Consider the following 19,144-nt stretch of genomic DNA (forward strand, 5'->3'; position numbering starts at 1 on the left):
CTCTTCACCTTCCCACCTTTACAGATGGCAGAGACTAAATTATAAGAGGGATCCTCGACTGGTACCTGGCCTTCATCCTGGGCCTTCAGAGCCCCTCTTTGGTGAAGAGTGCAGTGCACTTCATTTCCCCCCCTGCTGTTGCTTTCTGCAGCCTCTGGCTTGAGCTCCCACTGGGATGGCTTCCTGGGTGGATCATAAATCCTCTCTACAGCTATTTTTGTCATTTCACACCTTAATTCTTCCCAAACTAGTTTTTGAACTAAATACCATCCTTCGCTTTCCCTTCTTTCCCCTCACCTGGATCAGCAGTTGGATTTCTGTAGGGAATCATTTTTCACAAAGGAAAAAATTATGTATTATTATTTTTTAATTTACCAAATGCTGGCACAGTAACGGGAGGTGAGAGACTAACCTACACTAAGATGCAAACGTGCACTGGTTGGCCAGACTTCCACCTGCCTGAGCTGGAGCCACCACCTCCCTGCAGAGAAAGTACCTAGAGATGAGGGGAGAGAATTCACAAATATCTGAAACCATGGAGCACACATCTTCAAAAGGCAAAGGGCCACTTGATTGGCTGACCTCAAGAGAGGGGCCAGTGCCTCTCTTTCCCAAGGATCCCTGCAGAACAGAGGGAAATGGAGTTTCTCCTCTCCCCATGTCCACCAGGGCCAAGAGTCTGAGGAAGCCTGTCTTTCAGTGTCTGTGCTGTAATGGCACATGGTAGGTGAGAGTGTTATTGAGCTATTGACTACTTATCCTAAGTAGTCTTCATTGCATTCAGTAAGCCATGCACAGGCTCTTTCTGACTATTTTAAAGCTACTTTAAAAAATAAGGTTGAATTTCTGTTTTAAAATGAACATTTAGTAGCTGCATGTCAGTCTGCATCGTAAATGCCACATTGCCCTCTATTGGTAAGAACTCAGAAATCTCCATTGTCTAATCATAATAAAAACTGAAATAAATCTAGATATTTAAACGTGCATTGTACTGAGATGCCTTTTTTTGCTGATATGTTTTTCTCTTATTCCCATTTTGTATGAAAATTGCATTTTTAAAATATTTGTCACTAATGTCTTCCATAGCTGTTATTGTAAGTTTTCTAAGTTAGCACTGATCTGATTTTTCCTCCCTTTATTACATAAGCTTTTCTCTTATTCTTAAAAGAAAATCTCTGGTTTTTCCTGCCGTGATTCATCTCAGGGCATATGCAAATTACGACGTTCTGTTTAATTTGTGCAGTGTGGTGAGCAGGTTTTTTAAATGCCCATTTCTCTTTCTTCCAGCCCTTTTAGCACAACACTAGCCAATTACTGGATGCCTGTGGATCTGTACATTGGAGGGAAGGAACATGCCGTCATGCACTTGTTCTACGCAAGATTCCTCAGTCATTTTTGTCATGATCAAAAAATGGTCAAACACAGGTAAGCATTTATACTCATTCTACAAAGAGCAACTTGAAGCAGGTGTCTGAAGCAAGGTCAATGTATGTGGCAGAAAAATATTGTTTTTCAAGTGTACTCCAGAGGCCATTTAGCCTTAACAGTTTGAAGTGCGATTATCCATATTGCTTAAGAGTTCCGGTGTGTGCACTGAGTGCTCACATGAATCTAGCCTTCAGTGCATCTCTGCTTAAGTGAGTTAGGTAATTTGAGATTTTTACTTGTGAGGCAGAGAGAAATGGGCCAGATGGTCCATGGCCTTTTCTAGGATCTCATATGAGGTCATGTTTATCATCTGAGGCCTCGGTACAAGCTCTGTTTCTAAGCTTGGCTGAATCCTGCCTTAATATTGCCACGCTGATAAGTGTATTATTGGAGTGGAAAATAGAGAATCACATTGTAAACCACTGATAAAACCTTTCCCATTGGCCTATAAACTTCTTCATATTCACAAGACATCAGTGTGTACTTTTTCCCCATGAAATACATCATATGTGTATAGTATATCATATAATTGAAAAAATTATATTAACATCCATGTCCCATGGCTCTGTGTAAGAAGTAGAATCTAACCTGGGCACTCCTTTCCAGTCCCATTAGCACTCTTCCCACACCCACCGCTCTTCCTCCAGGTAACACCCTGCATTTTTTATTTATTTTCTTGATTTTTCTTTGTAAACTTATCCCTACTGTATATATAGTTAAACAACAGATACTGTTTGGTTTTTCCACATTTGAACTGTGTAGAATCGTATTTCACACATTCTGTATTGCTTTCCTGGCCCAACATTTTTTGAGAGTCGGTGTTGTTCTTTTTGGTTTGGTTTGGTTTTTTTCAGAGTACTGGGATTGAACCCGGGGCTTCATGCATGCTAGGTGAGCACTGAGCTACATCCCCAGCCCTTCTGATTTTGAGACAGATTTGCACTAGTTGCCCAGGTGGGCCTTAAACTTGTAATCTTCCTGCCTTAGCCTCCCTAGTTGGTGATTTTCATCAGAACAATAATCAGACTCTCTCGTCTCCCTTGCTGCTAGTAGTAGAAATCCTGGAACATCCTTTAGCATATTTTTTACTTACAGAAAAGAAAGGTGGTGGAGGGGTGGTGTCCTAGTATCTCCCATTCTAGATTACCCATGATGACAATTTTTAAAAATGATCCATGCCTAAGATGAAAAGTTTTGCCTGCATAGGAACTGAACTTGGTGTCTCCCTCCCTGCAGGCCACTCTTTACCCCTTTCTTCAACTTTTAAATTTATTTGATTTTATGCAGAAAAATATTTTCCTTATTTCCACCTGTATGCTTTCATTGATACACTCATTTTAAATGTTACATATGTCACACATAGGTTTTTGCCTTTTTGATTTAACAATATAGCTTGGTAGTCTTTCCAAATCAGCACATACGGATCTCCCATTCTTTTAAATTTATGCATAGTATGCCACAATTTATTTAGATAGTCCTCTACTTTTCTATTATTTTTATCAAAAAAAAAAAAAAAAGTAACTTTTTTTTTTCTGTAGTACTGGGAATTGAACCCAGGGGTGCTATACCACTAAGCTACATCCACAACCCTTTTAATGCTTTATTTTAAGACAGGGTCTCACTAGGTTACCCAGGTTACCTTCAAACTTTTGATCCTCCTACCTCAGCCTCCCAGGTACTTGGGATTATAGACATGTACCACCATGTCCAGCCTGTGACTCTCTCTAGCTATATTCTTAGCAAGAATTGAGGAGCCTATCTGTTGGGTCAAGTCCAAACCCTGGGGTATCTTGGATGAAAGCATACATGTTCTTTACTTTTTGTTGGATTAAAAAAAAATATGTTGCTATTAAAACCTGAGCCAGGCATGGTGGCACACGTGTGCAACCCTGATGACCCTGGAGGCTGAGGAGAGAGAATCACAAGTTCAAGGCCAGCCTCATCAACTTAGATCCTCAACAACTGAGCAAGACCCTGTCTCAAAATAAAAAATAGAAGGTGCTAGATGTATAGCTCAGTGATAAAATGCCCCTGGGGTCAATCCCCAGTACTAAAAATAAATAAATAATTTTTTTAGAAAAAATAAAACCTCTGTAATACAGACAGAACTTCAAATTGACTATAGAGAAGTATATTGAAAGCTCCCTCCCCACTCACTGACTCTGCACTGCACACATGGATTAAGAGAAGTCATCTGTTCAGAAAACTAATTTAGGATATAAATTAAATGCTTAAACTAATTTTCTTCTCATTAGTCCCAGAGACCTCCATGTATAAAAATAAACTGATTTGCATCAGAAGGACACTAAACACATTAACAGCCCTGATCCTCAGGTAAACAAATTAGTTAAAATGTTTGCATTTAGGTTATAAAACCTGCCAGTTGTGCTTGGCATTTCTTACATATGAAAGTGAATTTACCTAAGTAAACATTATCCTTGAAGATGAGAATGGTGTCCTAGTCCTGTCACAGTCTCATGGATGTTATACATTCATAGGATATATTTGTTTAAATAAATTTTAGTTTAATGCCTTGATGTAAACAGTTAAAGTTATTGTTCTTGATAGAAATGGCCTCCACAAGATAACAAGAATTGGATAGAGGTTCAGTTTGTTTGTTTGATGTTTGTTTTAGTACTGAGGATTGAACCCAGAGGTGCTATACCACTGAGCTAAATCCCCAGCCCTTTTTATTTTTTATTTTGAAACAGAATCTTGCTAATTGCCAAGGCTAGCCTTGAACTCGAAATCCTCCTGCCTTGGCCTCCCAAATTGCTGGGATTACCAGTGTGCCTGGCAATAGAGGTTCTGTTTAAAGACAAAATACAACACAAGAAATATTTCATTCTTGCATAGGTCTAGAAACAGAGACCATTTGTAAGTGATTTCTGGCTCCTTAACTATAAGGCATATTTCTGCTAGTTTCTGAATAATTATTTGTGGAAATAATCAATCAACCAATTATTTAGTGGTTAGCTATCCTAAGGTATAGCACTCACAAGGTCTGAATTTCTTATGTCTTTTTTTTATATGTTAAAGAGCTTTTTATATTTTTACTAGTGGATTATACATAATAGTGGGGTTCATTGTGGCATTCATACATGCACATAATTTGCTCCAATTCATTCCCCAGTACTTCTCTTTTCCCTCCCTTCCTTCCTTACCTCTTCCTTTTCCTCTCCTTCTCTGGTCTTCCTTCTGTTTATTTGCATACTCTTAGTATGTGTGTGTATTTGGTTGGTACTGGGAATTGAACTGAGGCACACTCAACCACTGAGCCACATCCCCAGGAATTTTTGTATTTTATTTAGAGACAGGGTCTTACCGAGGTGCTTAGGGCCTAGATAAAGTGATGAGTCTGGCTTTGAACTTGAGATACTCCTGCCTCAGCCTCCTGAGCTGCTGGGATTACAGGCATGCACCACTGAGCCTGGCTTATTTGCATATTCTTTTCATTGCTGCATTGTAATTATACATAAAGATGGAATTAATTGTGATATATTTATGCATGCATATAGCATAATTTGGTCAATTTTATTTCCGTTTTCCCCTTTCCTCCATTCCTCCCTTCCTCCCTCCCCCTGGATCCTCTAAACCCTACTGATTTCCCCTTTTATTCATGAGTTTTAAAACCATAGTTGAGGAGGAAAAAAGCTTTGCTGCACTCAGATCTAATTCTGAAATACAGTTTCAGGTGTGGCTCTGTTTCTATCCAGATGGTTTTCTAATCTGAAAAGCTTCCGGGTACACCTAGAATTTGCTTTACCATCAGCTTTAAGGGACAGCTATATGATGTAAATAGAAATAGAGCTCTTCAGGTATTTGGGTTTTTAAGAATTCTTTTCTAGATGGTAAGATTCTGATTCCTGTTCCCCTCCCTCAAGAGATTGGCTTTCAGTTCTCAAAAGGCCAATCTTTTGGAAGAAGGAACAGAAGGTTACCTTAACCTTTGCTCTGCCCTCCTGTGAGCATTCTTCCTATTGAATCACATAGGGCAATGGCAGCCTCTGAAAACCATCCTGAGCATTACTTCTTTGTCAGAGGTGTTGGTAAACCAGTGAGTCGCAAGTGAGAGGAAAATCAGTACTTTCTGCTCGGAGTAATTCAGAATTATTCAATTTGAATTTTTTGGTACTGTCCCAGGGACACTTTATTACTGAGCTATACTCCCAGCCATTTTAATTTTTTATTTTGAGACAGGCTCTCAAGAGACCCTGAGGCTAGCCTTAAACTTGGCAATCCTCCTACCTCAGCCTCCCAAATTGCTAGGATTACAGGTATGGCCATTCCTGGCGCCAATTAGAATTTCTAAGAACCTCTAAACAACTTTATCAAGCTGGGCTGGAGGGAACATGGAGGCCTGTCAACCACATGTATGTTTGTGAAACCCATAAAAGTCAGAATTTTTAAGTTTATTTCTGTGATCCTTTTGGTTAGCGTTGTCATTTCAGTAGCGACTTGAAACTATAGCTATTTCACTTCAATTTTACATTTCTCAGCCCGTGGCCCTTATCTCAAGTAGTTACTCTGGACCAGTAACCATAGATCTCTGTTCATGCTAAGCATGCCACTAATGAGCTATGTTGACAAGAGATCTGAGTCTCAGTGGCCTCATCTATTAGGAATTCAGTCATTTCTGAGCCCCCTTTTCTCTCTCTGATTCTAAGTCTACATTTCGTTTCCTTTTTTTTGGTACTGAGGATTTAAACCAGGAGCACTTTAGCACTGAGCCATGTCCCCAGCCCACCTGCACCCCACACTTTTATTTTTGAGACTGGGTCTTACTAAGTAGCTTAGGGCCTCGAACTTACAATCCTCCTGTCTCCACCTTGTGAGCTGCTAGGATTATAGTCATGTGCACCCCGCCCAGCTAATTATAAATTTCTTCACATACAAACAGCAAATGTTTGCACACATCACATATTCCTTCTTATTTCTAAAGAGCCCTGGACATTTCACCTCTTAGTTATACACTTAGATTTGCAGCTGGAACTTCACAATGTCTCCTACTACTCATATGAGGCTGGTCTCTGTGCCACCCCACAAGATGGTAGGCAGGTATAGGTACCTTGGTGGTGTATGTGGAATACCATGAATAATTAACCTGGAATTAACATCAACAGGAAATTCACAAAAGGAGATATACAGATGGTCAATAATCGTTGTATAAAATGTTTCCCTCACTTGCAATCAAAGAAATCCAAACTAGTTAGCAGTGAGATGCCATTTTCCATGGAGCAAAGAGGCTAGAACCAGAGCAATACTCTCCCAATATATAAAGTGAAAACCTTAAAGATATTCTTCTTCTTTTTTTTTTTTTTTTTTTTTTTGGTACTGTGGATTGAACCCAGGGGCACTTAACCACCGAGCCACATCTCCAGACCTTTTTATATTTTATCTAGAGATAGGATCTTGCTGAATTGCTCAGTGCCTTACTATATTGCTGAGGCTTGCTTTGAACTCAAGATCCTCCTACCTCAGCCTCCTGAACTTCTGGGATTATAGGCATATGCCACCATACCCGGCAATAAGATATTCATTTTGAACACACTAATTGCACTTCTAGAACTCTAGCCCAAGGAAATAATCAGAAATGCAAACTTGTGCACCAAAATGTCCATATACATGTTGTTTCGAGTAGCTAAAAATGTGAATACAGCCTCAGTGCCCCAGAATGCAGAGACGGGATAAATTGACAATAACCCACCTATGTGGAGGACTCTTATTCAACTCTTCAGAATTAAATTATAAAGAATGTTTAAAAGCATGAAGGAATGTATCTGAAGCACAGAGAAGTGAAAAGAGCAAGATACAAAATTGTAGATAACAATGTGTTCATCTGCCTTTCTATATACATGCATAGTGACACACATCTGTTCACTTAACAAAAGAGAAAAGATTAGAAAGAATTATGGCAATGCTGGTCATCTATGAGCAATGAACTTCTTAATGATCTTATTATTTTTTAATGCACTTCTGATTGTTCTCAGATTTTTTTTCAATGATTTAGTAACTTTATGATTTTTCACAAGCAGTCATTTGCAGATTGTGATCTGCAGAAGGGAAATGAGGGAGCCTGGGGTTCTATTCCGGGCATGGGGCAGGCATGGGCTCTTGGCTTCCTTCACTTGGGCTAGTAGCACTGGGATGAGAGCCCCAGGGAGGGGCACAGGTCAGCGGGAGCCCTTGTCACAGCTCCTCTCACAGATCCCCCCCTTTCCTATCCTCCTGTACAAGACAGCTGCAAACGTGGACTCTTGCCTGTTCTTTCGTTGTTCTTCAATGCCACCCAGAGAGACACCGAATTCCCTGACCTGAAATTCTCCTTGCAACTTGCTGCCAACAGAGCGGTGGCCAGCAGAAACTGCTCCATGGGGAATAGCTGCTGGTGTTCCCTTTCTCTGTCACACCAGAACCAGGGCTTGGACAAAAGGAGCGGGCAGAAGAGAGACATGCTTTGCTGGGGTCTCAGCCTATTAATACGGCCTCCTTCTCTGCTCCTGGCTTCTCTGCAGTGATATTTTAAGAATGAGCATGGCTAACTTAGAAAACAGGCCTCACTGTGTGGACATAATGGACCTAGGCACCAAGCAAGGGAGAAGAGGAAAGACTGTGACTTGGACTGGCGCCGGTCCGTGGCCCTCTGCTTTATCCTTACTAGATCTACATAAGTAGCTGCCCGGCTGGGTCAGGAGAGTGGGCAACAGGGTGCCCAGGGCTTTATAAGTGGGCAAATATCATCTCAGAGACTAGTTAGGGCTCTGCCATGTCCTGAGATTGTTTGAGCCACATCTTAATTGGAACATTCCTTGCAGATGATGATTTATACCAGCACTTAAGTAGCCTGGCAATCCATGCTGGGAATTTCCTTGTTTGTTCTAATAATGAGCAGCCCTCCCTCTCAGCTGCTCTCCTTCCTTCCTTCCTTCCTTCCTTCCTTCCTTCCTTCCTTCCTTCCTCTCCTCCTTCCTTCCTGTCTCATGAGACAAAGGTGGCCTTCAATGCTCTGCAGGTATCAATTATAATTTCTGAATTCGCAGAGTCCCAGCTAAGCTGGAAATACTGACGATTCCATCACTTCTCCTCGTTCTGTTGCACGGTGGGCTCAAACATCATCTCCCTCCAGGGCGGGCTTGAGGGAGTAAGAAGAACACTGACTCCAAAAAATCCTGGGCCTTCAGGGCAGAAGTCCTGCTTAACCCCTCTGCCTTTGATGATCCTGGAGTCAGAAGCAGTTTGTTGGTGGTTTCAAGTTGCAGATTTTTCACTCTCTCATAAAGGTCCCTGCTGTGCAGTCTCTAAAATGAATGAATAACTCAACTGCTTATGTAAGTTTGTTCCTAGGTGCCATCTGTTGAGTGAGTAGTTGAATGAACAAATGGGAAATACTACACTGGTTGTGAATTTGATCATGAATACAGTGCGGTGTGAGTGAGCTCTACTCCAGCAGGGCTGAGTTCCAGGTTCAGTAGTGCCCCTCATTCCCCTGCACCTCACACCCCCATGTTGAACCTAGCACCCCATGTCACACCTGGCACCCCATGTCACACCTAGCACCCCGTTGTCACACCCAGCGCCTCCATGTAGCACCTAGCACCTCCATGTCGCACCTTGTGCCTCCATGTACCTTCATGGAGATTCCCTTCCTCCTCCTTCTCTCCAGAGAACGATGGACAGGTCAGCCACATACAATAAAATTTAAAAACCACCCAATACAGTTCCAGGTATCACACTGGACACATATACCAGAAAAGAGCAACTAATTCTAAGCAGGAAGTTCCAAGACACCTTACCAGTAGAGGTAGCATTGGAGCAGATCTGGAAGATGAAGTTGAACTTGACAGATGGGTGGTATGGATAGCAGTTTGGGGAATAGTGTGAGTAAGGATGTGGACACATTGGAGGGAAATAGCAGAGAATGTGAAAAGGAAGGGGAAGGAGTCCTTAATGACCAAGCTAAAGAATTTGGACTTGATTTGGAGGTACTCTTCAAACATGACTAGACTTTCTTTGCCTCCCTCACATTTTTGAGAATGGCCAGGCATTTGGAAACCACAAATCAGTGACAGCAAATAGACTTCCTCCCCAAGGACCAGGGTCGCTTTCTTACCATTGTATCCCTAAAGCCTAGTTCCTTCGGCATCAGTCACATAGCAAACACTCAGTAAGGTGTTTATAGAATAACTAAGTAACACACCTCACATAATAACTCTGTCCTTTCTGGTAATGTGGTACTGAGTTCCAAGACCTCACTGGCGTGGGCCAGGAAGTGCCAAGATCAGTGATGTCTGGATGGTCACAGGCGAGGGAACTGAGGCAGTCATGTGAGTTTTGCTATCCCTGCCCAGAAGATCCATCTGAGATGGCTTTGCCTTACTGTACCCGGGAGGAGCTACAGCTTGCAGATGGGCTCCAGTGTGGCCACCTCTTAGAAATGAAGATGCATGCATTTAACCAGGACTGGGTTCTGGTGCACTGCTGTTTTATGAGGTGACACCTGCCAGTTGAAAGCATGCCATGGTGACATACCAGAGACCCCTCATTCAGCAATGGTTGGAAGTAGTTCTGAAGCAGGCAAAACTAGACCATGGTGTTAGCAATCAGGCTCACAGTGCCCAGGGTGAGGAGGTAGCAGCTAGGGTGGGGGATTCGGGAGGTTGAGCTCAACCTCTGATTGATGTGGGTTCTGATTACACAGCAATGTTTAGTTTGTGAAAGCTCACCTAATTATATATCCCAAGGACTCACGCTTTTCAATATGTGCGCCATCTTTCATTTAGCAGTTTACTTTAAAAGAGAGAGGGGGGTGGCTCAGTGGTAGAGCACTTGTCTAGTATGTGTGAGGCCTGGGATTCAATCCCCAGCAGAGCAAAAAATAAATGAGAGAGAGAGACTGAGGGCATGAGAGGAAAGTCAGGAGGAGTGTAGTTTTAGGGCAGAATCCCAGCTGCCCCGAGATTGGGATGATTCTGGCCCATTGCAATTCTACACATTCCCAGAAGGTGGCAGTGGTGGGCCATTTGACAAAATGCAAAAAAAAAAAAAAAAGAAAGGATTCTGTGTTCCTCCTCCCCTTGAGTCTTAATGCTGCTGATTTTAATCATTCTACTCATCTTTATCTTTGAGTCCAGATTCTTCCTTCCTTCCTTCTGTCTCAAAGACATTTTTTTGCTTTGTTTTTGAGGCTCTTTGGGTTTTTTTTGCTGGGGACTGAACCCAGGGAGGTACATATGCTAAGCATGTGACCTGCCACAAGCTACAGCTCCAGTGCTCACACTGAGAAGAGGGTGGGGGAGCACCTTAAATCCTGAAGAGACAGTAGCGCCTAACACGGTAACAGCAAATTGAGCCTGCTGGCACCAAGTGCATCAGGAAAGGTCACTGTTTCTTTTCTGTTAGGCATGTAAAGTCATCTGAGACAAAAATTCCAATCTAAAAAATTAACAAAATTATGTGCCCCCATGTGCACAAATCAGCCCCGGTTTATCCCAGCAAGGCGCCCTGGGTGTTAGAGGACAGCACTGCATCTTGTAGAATACTTTAATTTGTTTTGTGTATATACCCAGCCTTGTCCCTCACCTGTTTGATCTCAAGTAGCCACAATGTTGTCTTTTGCTGAAATCTGATGTGTTATTTATGAAATGAGGTGAGAAATTCAGGTGCATGTCAATTTAGCTAGAATGACTTCAGGAACTAAGAAAGAGCCCACACCCAGGCTGTTCCTCTTCCATCCCACCATCCATTTACCTGTCCTTTTATTCATAAAACCATTTGATATTTTTAAACAAGGCTTCCCTGGGTTGAGCTCAGTGCCAGGGTTGGGAATGGAAGGAGGAATAAGAGAGGGGTCCTTGCCATGGGGAGCATAGAGCTGGGATGCGCTGGTCTTTTCATGGAATCACAAAACATCCTGGCCACATGTCTCCCGGCAAGGTGTGCTGGCTGCTGAGAACACAAAGGAGGGCCCAGAACTGTGAGAAGGGGACTGTGTACAGAGGATAGGGACAGCCAACCAGGAAAGGGAATGCCTGAGTGCAGAGATGTCTAAGAATGAATCTAGGCTTCTTGAGCCCGAGCTGGAAGGCATTCCTGCAGAGGGACACAGAGTGCTGAGGAGCATGGCATGTTCCAGCAGCCACCTCCATGTGGCCTCTGAAGAACAAGTGCATACGTGGCAGAGAAGACAGTCAATAGGGGCTGGAGGGATGGTAGAGAGAAGCCCACGTTTGGTCTGTTAGTATAGTTTTCTGAGCTCCTTGTGCGGTTTTATTGACTGGCTTGCTTTCCTGAATCAAAGAGGAGCTGGAAAAATATAGACCTGAGTCCTCGTGTGTCAAAAGTCTGGGGGACTTGAAAGGCCTGAGGACACAAAGTTCCTTATGATGTCTGGGCCAGCCTTCCTTCCTCAAAAATAGCTCAAACATAGCAGCATGGCCCTTCCTTCGTTGTGCTTCTGTGCTAAAAAGCAGTTTAAGAACCAAGTACCTTTGATTCATAAATCCTTCTATGTAAAAGAATCACAGTTTCTGGGAATCTTGCTGGGGACATGAACTGTGACACAAGATGACATCATTCTCCTGCCAATTGTGACCTTTCCAGAAGAATATATTAGAGGAAGTGGGAGTCACAGAAGTTTAAGACTAAAAAATTTATTTTAGGCCAGGCATAGTGGCATACGCCTGTAATCTCAGTGGCTTGGGAGGCTGAGGCAGGAGGATCCCGAGTTCAAAGCCAGCCTCAGCAAAAGAGAGGCACTAAGCAACTCAGTGAGACCCTGCCTCTAAATAAAATACAAAATAGGGCTGGGGGTGTGGCTCAGTGGTCCAGTGCCCCAGAGTTCAGTCCCTGGTACCCATCCCCCACCATTTTTTTGGAGCTGGAAAAGTGGTGTGATTACTTTTATGTGCACATGTGGAATGTCTTCCAGATTAATGCATAGTATGCTCAATGATCCTTTGACATTGAATAATGCAACCATATACTAGATAAGGTCTCTATTGTTTACGTTTCCATTTGAGTGTTAAGTATGTTGGATCTTTCCAACCTTGGAAAATGTACCCCCCTCCTGCCACCACCATTAATGACAAACATACATTTACACACATGCTCATAACAAGATTGTTAAATGCAAAACAGGAATTCTTTTCTTCTACTGTCACTGCATTTCTTTTCCAGTCTCTAGTTGCCTTCTCTATCCTCCTGAATCTACTGGAGAATTTCCTTCAAATCACTTCTTTCCATCCACACAACTGTTCAGTACAGAAATCAGGCAGAACCTTAACAGTATCAGTATCCATCTGAATCAGATATTTTTGCATGGAAAATTAGGAGCCTATTAACAAAGCCAGCTCTTGCTACCCACAGCACTAACGTTCGGGGTGTGTCCTGTGGGGCCTTTTCAAGGTCACTGTTTTGGGACCTCTAAATAGAAGATCCACCCTATCACCATGTAAGTGAATTTGAAGTGCCTCAGGGCTTCTATGTTTGGAAGGCATGTCATACTGCTGCTGACGTTCATGGAGATCACGAGGCCTTCACTTTGTGAACAGTCCTCCCCCTTCCCTGAACAACACAATCTTGTGTACATGTGAGCATTCGCAATAGCTGTTGCTGAAACATGTCAGAACTAAATCGGGCGGGTTCATAAGAATAAGCCATTTCAAATTTAAAATAATTTCAGCCCGAAGGTTAATCTCAACTTTTCCTCTTAAGAGAAGTTTCTGTTTCACTCTTCAGTCAGTAAGAGTGTGATTAAAACTACTTTTTAGTTGGGCACAGTGGCACATGCCTATAATCCTAGTGGCTCAGGAAGCCAAGGCAGGATGATCACAAGTTTGGGGCCAGCCTCAGCAACTTAATGAGACCTGTCTCAAATTAAGAAATAAAAAGAGCTGGGGATGTATCTCAGTGGTAGAGAGCCCCTAGATTCAATTCCCAGTGTGCCACACACACACACAAATTAAAAACACCTTTCTAAAAACCGACACTATAAGTAAATTATAATTCATCTAGACTGTAGAACACCTGGTAGGTATTTTAAAAATGAGATGGATCTATATAGACTATTATGGAAAAATTGATTCATACCATTATGTAAAAATACCACAAAGTAGTACATTTGGCATGATCCCACCTATTTCAATCAAGAAAAATCTTTAAAGCCATATGCAGGTATATACACATTCATGTACATAAACATGTTGAAAAAGTCTCCAGACTTCCAGGGATATAAACAAAACTAACAACTGCCTCCTCAAAGGGGCGTAGACCCAGCAAGGATTTGAACAGAAAGGATATGTTTGTGTTTAGCTTGTATGATTTAAAATGTTTTTAGAGAAAGTAGGCAGGCCCTGTATATCAAATTAAGGAACAAAGCAAGGAACCCTCTGGGCCCTCCCTTTGTGGAGCTGGGCCTGCAGCTGATATTTGTGCAGTTCTTGGACGTACAAGTTTTTTCATGCATTGTTCCATTCCCTCATCCTAGAAACACTTGAAGGCAGGCTTTCCTTTCCCATTTACAGATGAGCAGCCGGACTCTCAGAGCAAATAAGTGACTTGCCTGAGAAGCAGAATGAGATTCAAACCCAGGCCTTCCAAATCTGAGGCTCTTTCTGCTTTTGGTAGTAGCAAGTAGGACTGTTGCCAGGTGTGGTGGTGCACGCCTGTAATCCCAGCAGCTAGGGAGGCTGAGGCAGGAGGATCACGAGTTGAAAGCCAGCCTCAGCTACTTAGTGAGGCCCTACAACTTAGTGAGACCCTGTCTCAAAAGAAAAAAAAGCTGGGGATGTGGCTCAGTGGTTAAGTTCCCTGGGTTCAATCTCTGGTTACCAAAAAAGAAAAATATTAGGTCAGTCTTTAAAGAGAGCCAATCTGACTTAATGTCATCGCGTTTGTTCAAGCTGGTCTGCAAGTTGGTCGGCAGACTTGTTTTCACGAAGGGCGGTTCTTTCCACTCTTCAGCAAGGGTGGCATGTGTTGCTGATTTCTAGATGCCTCCTATCCCACCCCTTCTTCTTTTTTCCTTTTCTTTCCACAGGGAGCCTTTTCATAAGCTGCTGGCCCAGGGCCTCATCAAGGGGCAGACATTCCGCCTAGCTTCTGGACAGTATCTGCGGAGAGAGGAGGTAGACCTCACAGGTAAGCCCTGTCCCATCTGGTCCAGGCTATTGCAGAGAGCCAAGGCCAGACTGGGAGCTGTTCAGCTCGTAGGCATCTGCCCCTGGCCCTGGCTGGGTGGGAAATGCAGGAGATCTGTTGGCCCCCTGTTCTCTGCAGCTCAGCTGGGCCCTCTGCAGGCTGCTCCAGCCCACAGGTCACTTCAGCTCCTGGCAGGGTTCTCCTTCCTAGGTAACCCAGCATCCACTTGGGCATCGCCGGGTTGACAGCTCGTCTCAGGGGCAGAGCCCCAGGCCCAGGAGACATTCTTCTATGACTGAGGCTCTCCCATCTTCTCCCCACGAGGCCTAGCGGTGTGTGTGAGAGCCTTGGGGCCTCCACCCTGCCTACTCTGTCTGCAGCCCCTCAGCCCCTCGCACTTCTCACTAGACCCCTTTTCCCAGCTTCCCCAAGCCCTTTCCCTCCACTTGTGTCTTCAGCCTCCTCAAAGGCATCTCCTCCTAGCAGATCTTTAGGAGGCATCATAAGGATATGTCACGTGCACCCAACACACAAGTGACATGAACGACATGTTAGGAAATCGGGGGAGGGGTGTACATAGAGGGAGCTGTTAAAACCCCCAGCCCTTGGCCACTCAATTCAGAAAACCAGCACTTAATGGATGAGATCAGATTAGGATGTGGTGAACTTGTTGTAAGCCCCTGGGGAAGGGATCAAAAGGACACAGGACAAGACTCAGCCTCTTTCTTTCTTTCTTTCTTTCTTTCTTTCTTTCTTTCTTTCTTTCTTTCTTTCTTTCTTTTATTTTTTTACTTTTTAGTTGTAAGTGAACATAATATCTCTATTTTATTTATTTATGTGGTGCTGAGAATCGAACCCAGGGCCTCTCATGGGCAAGGCAAGCGCTCTACCGCTAAAGGCTCAGCCTCTTTCTGAGGAACTGGAGCTGAGAGACCCAGAAACTGTTTTGATGTTGGGCACTGGAACCATCAGGTACTAAGGAGTTAGGGCAAGACTCGCCACTGTGGCTACCCAAGGTCACTTTGTAAACTGACCCATCCGGACTTAGATGGTACAGAGTCCCCCAAGCCAAACACTAAAGAGACGGTTTAGCTGGAAGTAGTTGATAGAATTACCTAATCAAAGTAGAAATGTGTCAGGGTTTGGAATGGTTGGTGCAGTCCATGGGAAGCTGGAGAAACAAACAGTCAGTGTCTTTTCAGAACAGGCCATAGTCATATAAATTTTAGCTATTAGTAAAGTGCTCTCTGTGTTATGGGCAAGGCTGCCCACGTATAGCTGTACAGTTTGTGCACTGCACAAAGGCACCTGGCCAAGGCAATCAACAGGGCCTGATATCCAGACACTGCCAAACCATACCTCTGGGGCCTCATCTACTGAAAGAGAGCATCCCTCATGTGTTTGCTTGTGGGACTTCTAGTGGAGATTAAACCCAGGTCCTCGTACATGCTAGGTGAGTGAGTGCTCTACCCCTGAGCCACATCCCCAGCCCTTTTTAGTTATATTTTGAAACAGGGTCTCCATGAGCTGTCCAGGCTGGCATCAAACTTGCAATCTTCCTGCCTCAGCCTCCTGAGTCACTGGGATTACAGGCGTGTGCCACTATACCCAACTAAGAGAACACCATTTTCTATCTTCTCTACTTCTCTACCCAGAAAGATATATTTTCCTAATTTGCACAATAGTGCTATAAAAGCTGGTCCTAGCCCAGGGTGGGGTAGAGGAGGGAGTGGTTCCCTGAGCCTCACCACAGCCTGGAGGAAATGTGCTCCAGGACTTCAGGCTCCCTTTGCCCTGATGTCCTGGGACCAGTCAGAGATGTGAACATCCTTTCCCTCCCCAGGGACTTGCCAACTGGGCGAGAAAGCTTCAGTCAGCAAGGACAGGTTTCATCGTCTTAACAGACGGACTCTCAGGGCGTGTCCAGTTGGCTTTTAGGTGTATACATCAGTCCCTTGGGAGTTTGGTTGCTGTTGGAGTTAGGGACAGAACTCACCTAAAAGTGGGCTTAACACGGGGATGGGAGACAGGGAATCTGCAGCCCGTCCACAGCACACAGGAGGGCCCCAGACGCTTTTTCTCCATCTCTTCCCAAGCCTGCTGCCCTCCTCCTGCTGCTCTCTGTTCTTCTTTCTCTCCTCTGCCAGACTTGGACTGTACTCTGCCCTGGGTCAGTTTACAAAGTGACCTTGGGTAGCCACAGTGGCAAGTCTTGCCCTAACTCCTTAGTGCCTGATGGTTCCAGTGCCCAACATCAAAACAGTTTCTGGGTCTCTCAGCTCCAGTTCCTCAGAAAGAGGCTGAGCCTTGTCCTGTATCCTTTCAGTCCCTTCCCCAGGGGCATACAACAAGGTCACCACATCCCAACATGGGCCTCTTCTTTTGGCCGCATCTGGACAGTGGTGTGTGGGTAAGGGAGAAGACACTTCCCAAGGAGGGGTGTCATCATACCACAAAGGGACCACCACAGTGAGTCGCCCCATATGCCCAGATTACAAAAAATCAAGTTTGTTTGTTTTTTTTTCTTTTTTTTTTTCTTTTTCTTTTTGGTACTGGGGATTGAACCTAGGGGCGCTTCACCACTGAGCAACATCCCTAGCTCTTTTTATATTTTGAGACAGGATCTCACTGAGTTGCTCAGGGCCTTGCTAAGTTGCCGAGGCTGACTTTGAACTCATGATCCTCCTGCCTCAGCCTCCTGATCTGCTAGGATTACAGGTGTTCACCACCATGCCCAGCCAAGATCATGCTTTGATGACTATGGGATAAATAGAGGCAGCAGATCTCAGAGTGAAGTGACCACTTAGAGGACTCTGCTTTTCTAAGACCCTGAATCCATAGAGAAAACAGCAACTTGTGCAAGTTTCTGTTTTGTTTTGTTTCTGGTGCTGGGGGTGGAACCCAGGGCCTTGTGCGTGCAAGGCAAGCTCTCTACCACAAAGCCACACCCCTAGCCCTTCTTATTCTTTTTTTACTTTCCTATTTTTTTTTACAAAAATAATTTACTTACAAAGGGGATATTGTTTTGTTTTGCCGAAAAGCTGGCACAAGCCATCATATCTGTGTGTTTATTTATGAAAGGAAGGTTTGTGTTTTTATTTTAAAAACAACAGCACATATTTCATAACACGCAGAGGGAGAGAAAGAGGCGCGTTGACTGAAGGAGCGCCATTCTTGCTCCCTGGGATTTCTGATGAGCCCTGTGTTGTGGGAGACGTTCGGATCACATAGCATTCTATGTGTTCTTTTGGCCTCTAGGTTCTGCTCCTGTTCATGCAGAAACGAAGGAGAAGCTGGAGGTGTCGTGGGAGAAGATGAGTAAGTCCAAGCACAACGGGGTGGAGCCCGAAGAGGTCGTCTCTCAGTATGGCATCGACACCATTCGGCTCTACATCCTTTTTGCCTCCCCTCCAGAGAAGGATATCTTGTGGGATGTGAAGAGTAAGTCACCTTCCCCTTCCTGGCCTGCCACTTGTGATCTGCCCTGGACTGCAGGAATTGGGGGAAGGAAATGACTTCGCTGCAGACGGTAGTGGAGAATTCTAGGACTCGGCTCCATAGAGTAGGAAGCTGTTAGCCCAGCCTCCTGTGGCCCCCTCAGGCCAGTGTTCTCCAGTGTAAGCGAGCCTCAGGATCATTTGGGGAACTTGCTACAAATGCAGGTTCCCAGGCCTCACCCCAGACCTGCACAGCCTCCATGGTGAGGTCCGGAAATATGCCTTGCAGGGGACTCTGTGGTGATTCTGTAACTTCTACAAGACCACCCCTGGAGAGTGGTTGCCTCAGACACAGATGCCTTCAGAGCTGCTCCTAGGCCTGCTCTGGTACTGAGGCCTATCTCTGAATCTGCTCTGAAGGGTTTTTTTCTTTAAAAAGCAAAAACAAAAACAAAACCTGGGTGAGGGCAGTCCTCCCTTACCAATGCAGAAAACCTCAAGTGGGGACCTAGGTGGGATATTACCTGTGGTCTCCCAGCAACCTCAGTATCTCCATCTCCCCTTGGAGGTGTTTCTTTCTGTAGTGGTTCAGATTTAAGAGGATGTGAAGTAACCTAATCTTGAGCACCTGGCCATCCTAGGTTATCAACTTGTCCTTCCTGTGATCTGCCCCAAGTGTGTTTGTGGGAGAAGGAAAGGAAGTGCCTGGGACCTTGACCTTATGTAGAGCAAGTGTGTTATTTAAGGAATTCCCAGTTGTTTCAACACACCTGTCCGGTGGGAGTGTAGTCCAGTGGTGATGGATGCTAGTCCTCTCATATATTGCATCAGAACCACAGGGGACTTGGAAAGCAGAGATATAAGACACAGCCATGGGACAGGTTCCAGGAACCTATTTCAGTAAGCTTCCCAGAAAGCTCATCTGTGCACCCAGGCTTGAGAACACCTGGCCCAAACAGTACAGAAACCTGGACTGGCCTTTGTTTGGCCAGTCATGTGACCAAGAACCACCAGGTAAACCATTTGACTTCACCAGGTCACATTAACAAATTTGTCGAACGTGGCCAGTTGGGGCAGCACAGTCCTGTAATCCCAGGGGCTTAGGCAGCTGAGGCAGGAGGATTATAGCAATTTAGCAAGAC

General features: G+C 44.3%; 1 protein-coding gene across 4 annotated transcripts in view; it reads left to right on the plus strand.

Annotated features, from left to right (window-relative positions):
* The window catches only part of Lars2 (leucyl-tRNA synthetase 2, mitochondrial), a 139,642-nt gene that overhangs the window by 96,759 nt on the left and 23,739 nt on the right, over nucleotides 1-19,144 (plus strand). For all 4 annotated transcript variants that reach the window (XM_077796292.1, XM_026389918.2, XM_077796294.1 and 1 more), the window contains 3 exons: nucleotides 1,288-1,425; nucleotides 14,465-14,565; nucleotides 17,824-18,006. In XM_077796292.1, coding sequence (XP_077652418.1) covers nucleotides 1,288-1,425; nucleotides 14,465-14,565; nucleotides 17,824-18,006 — 422 coding nt within the window. The remainder of the gene's footprint in view (nucleotides 1-1,287; nucleotides 1,426-14,464; nucleotides 14,566-17,823; nucleotides 18,007-19,144) is intronic.

The sequence above is a fragment of the Urocitellus parryii genome, chromosome 3 (genome assembly GCF_045843805.1).
Source record: "Urocitellus parryii isolate mUroPar1 chromosome 3, mUroPar1.hap1, whole genome shotgun sequence".
NCBI lineage: Eukaryota > Metazoa > Chordata > Mammalia > Rodentia > Sciuridae > Urocitellus > Urocitellus parryii.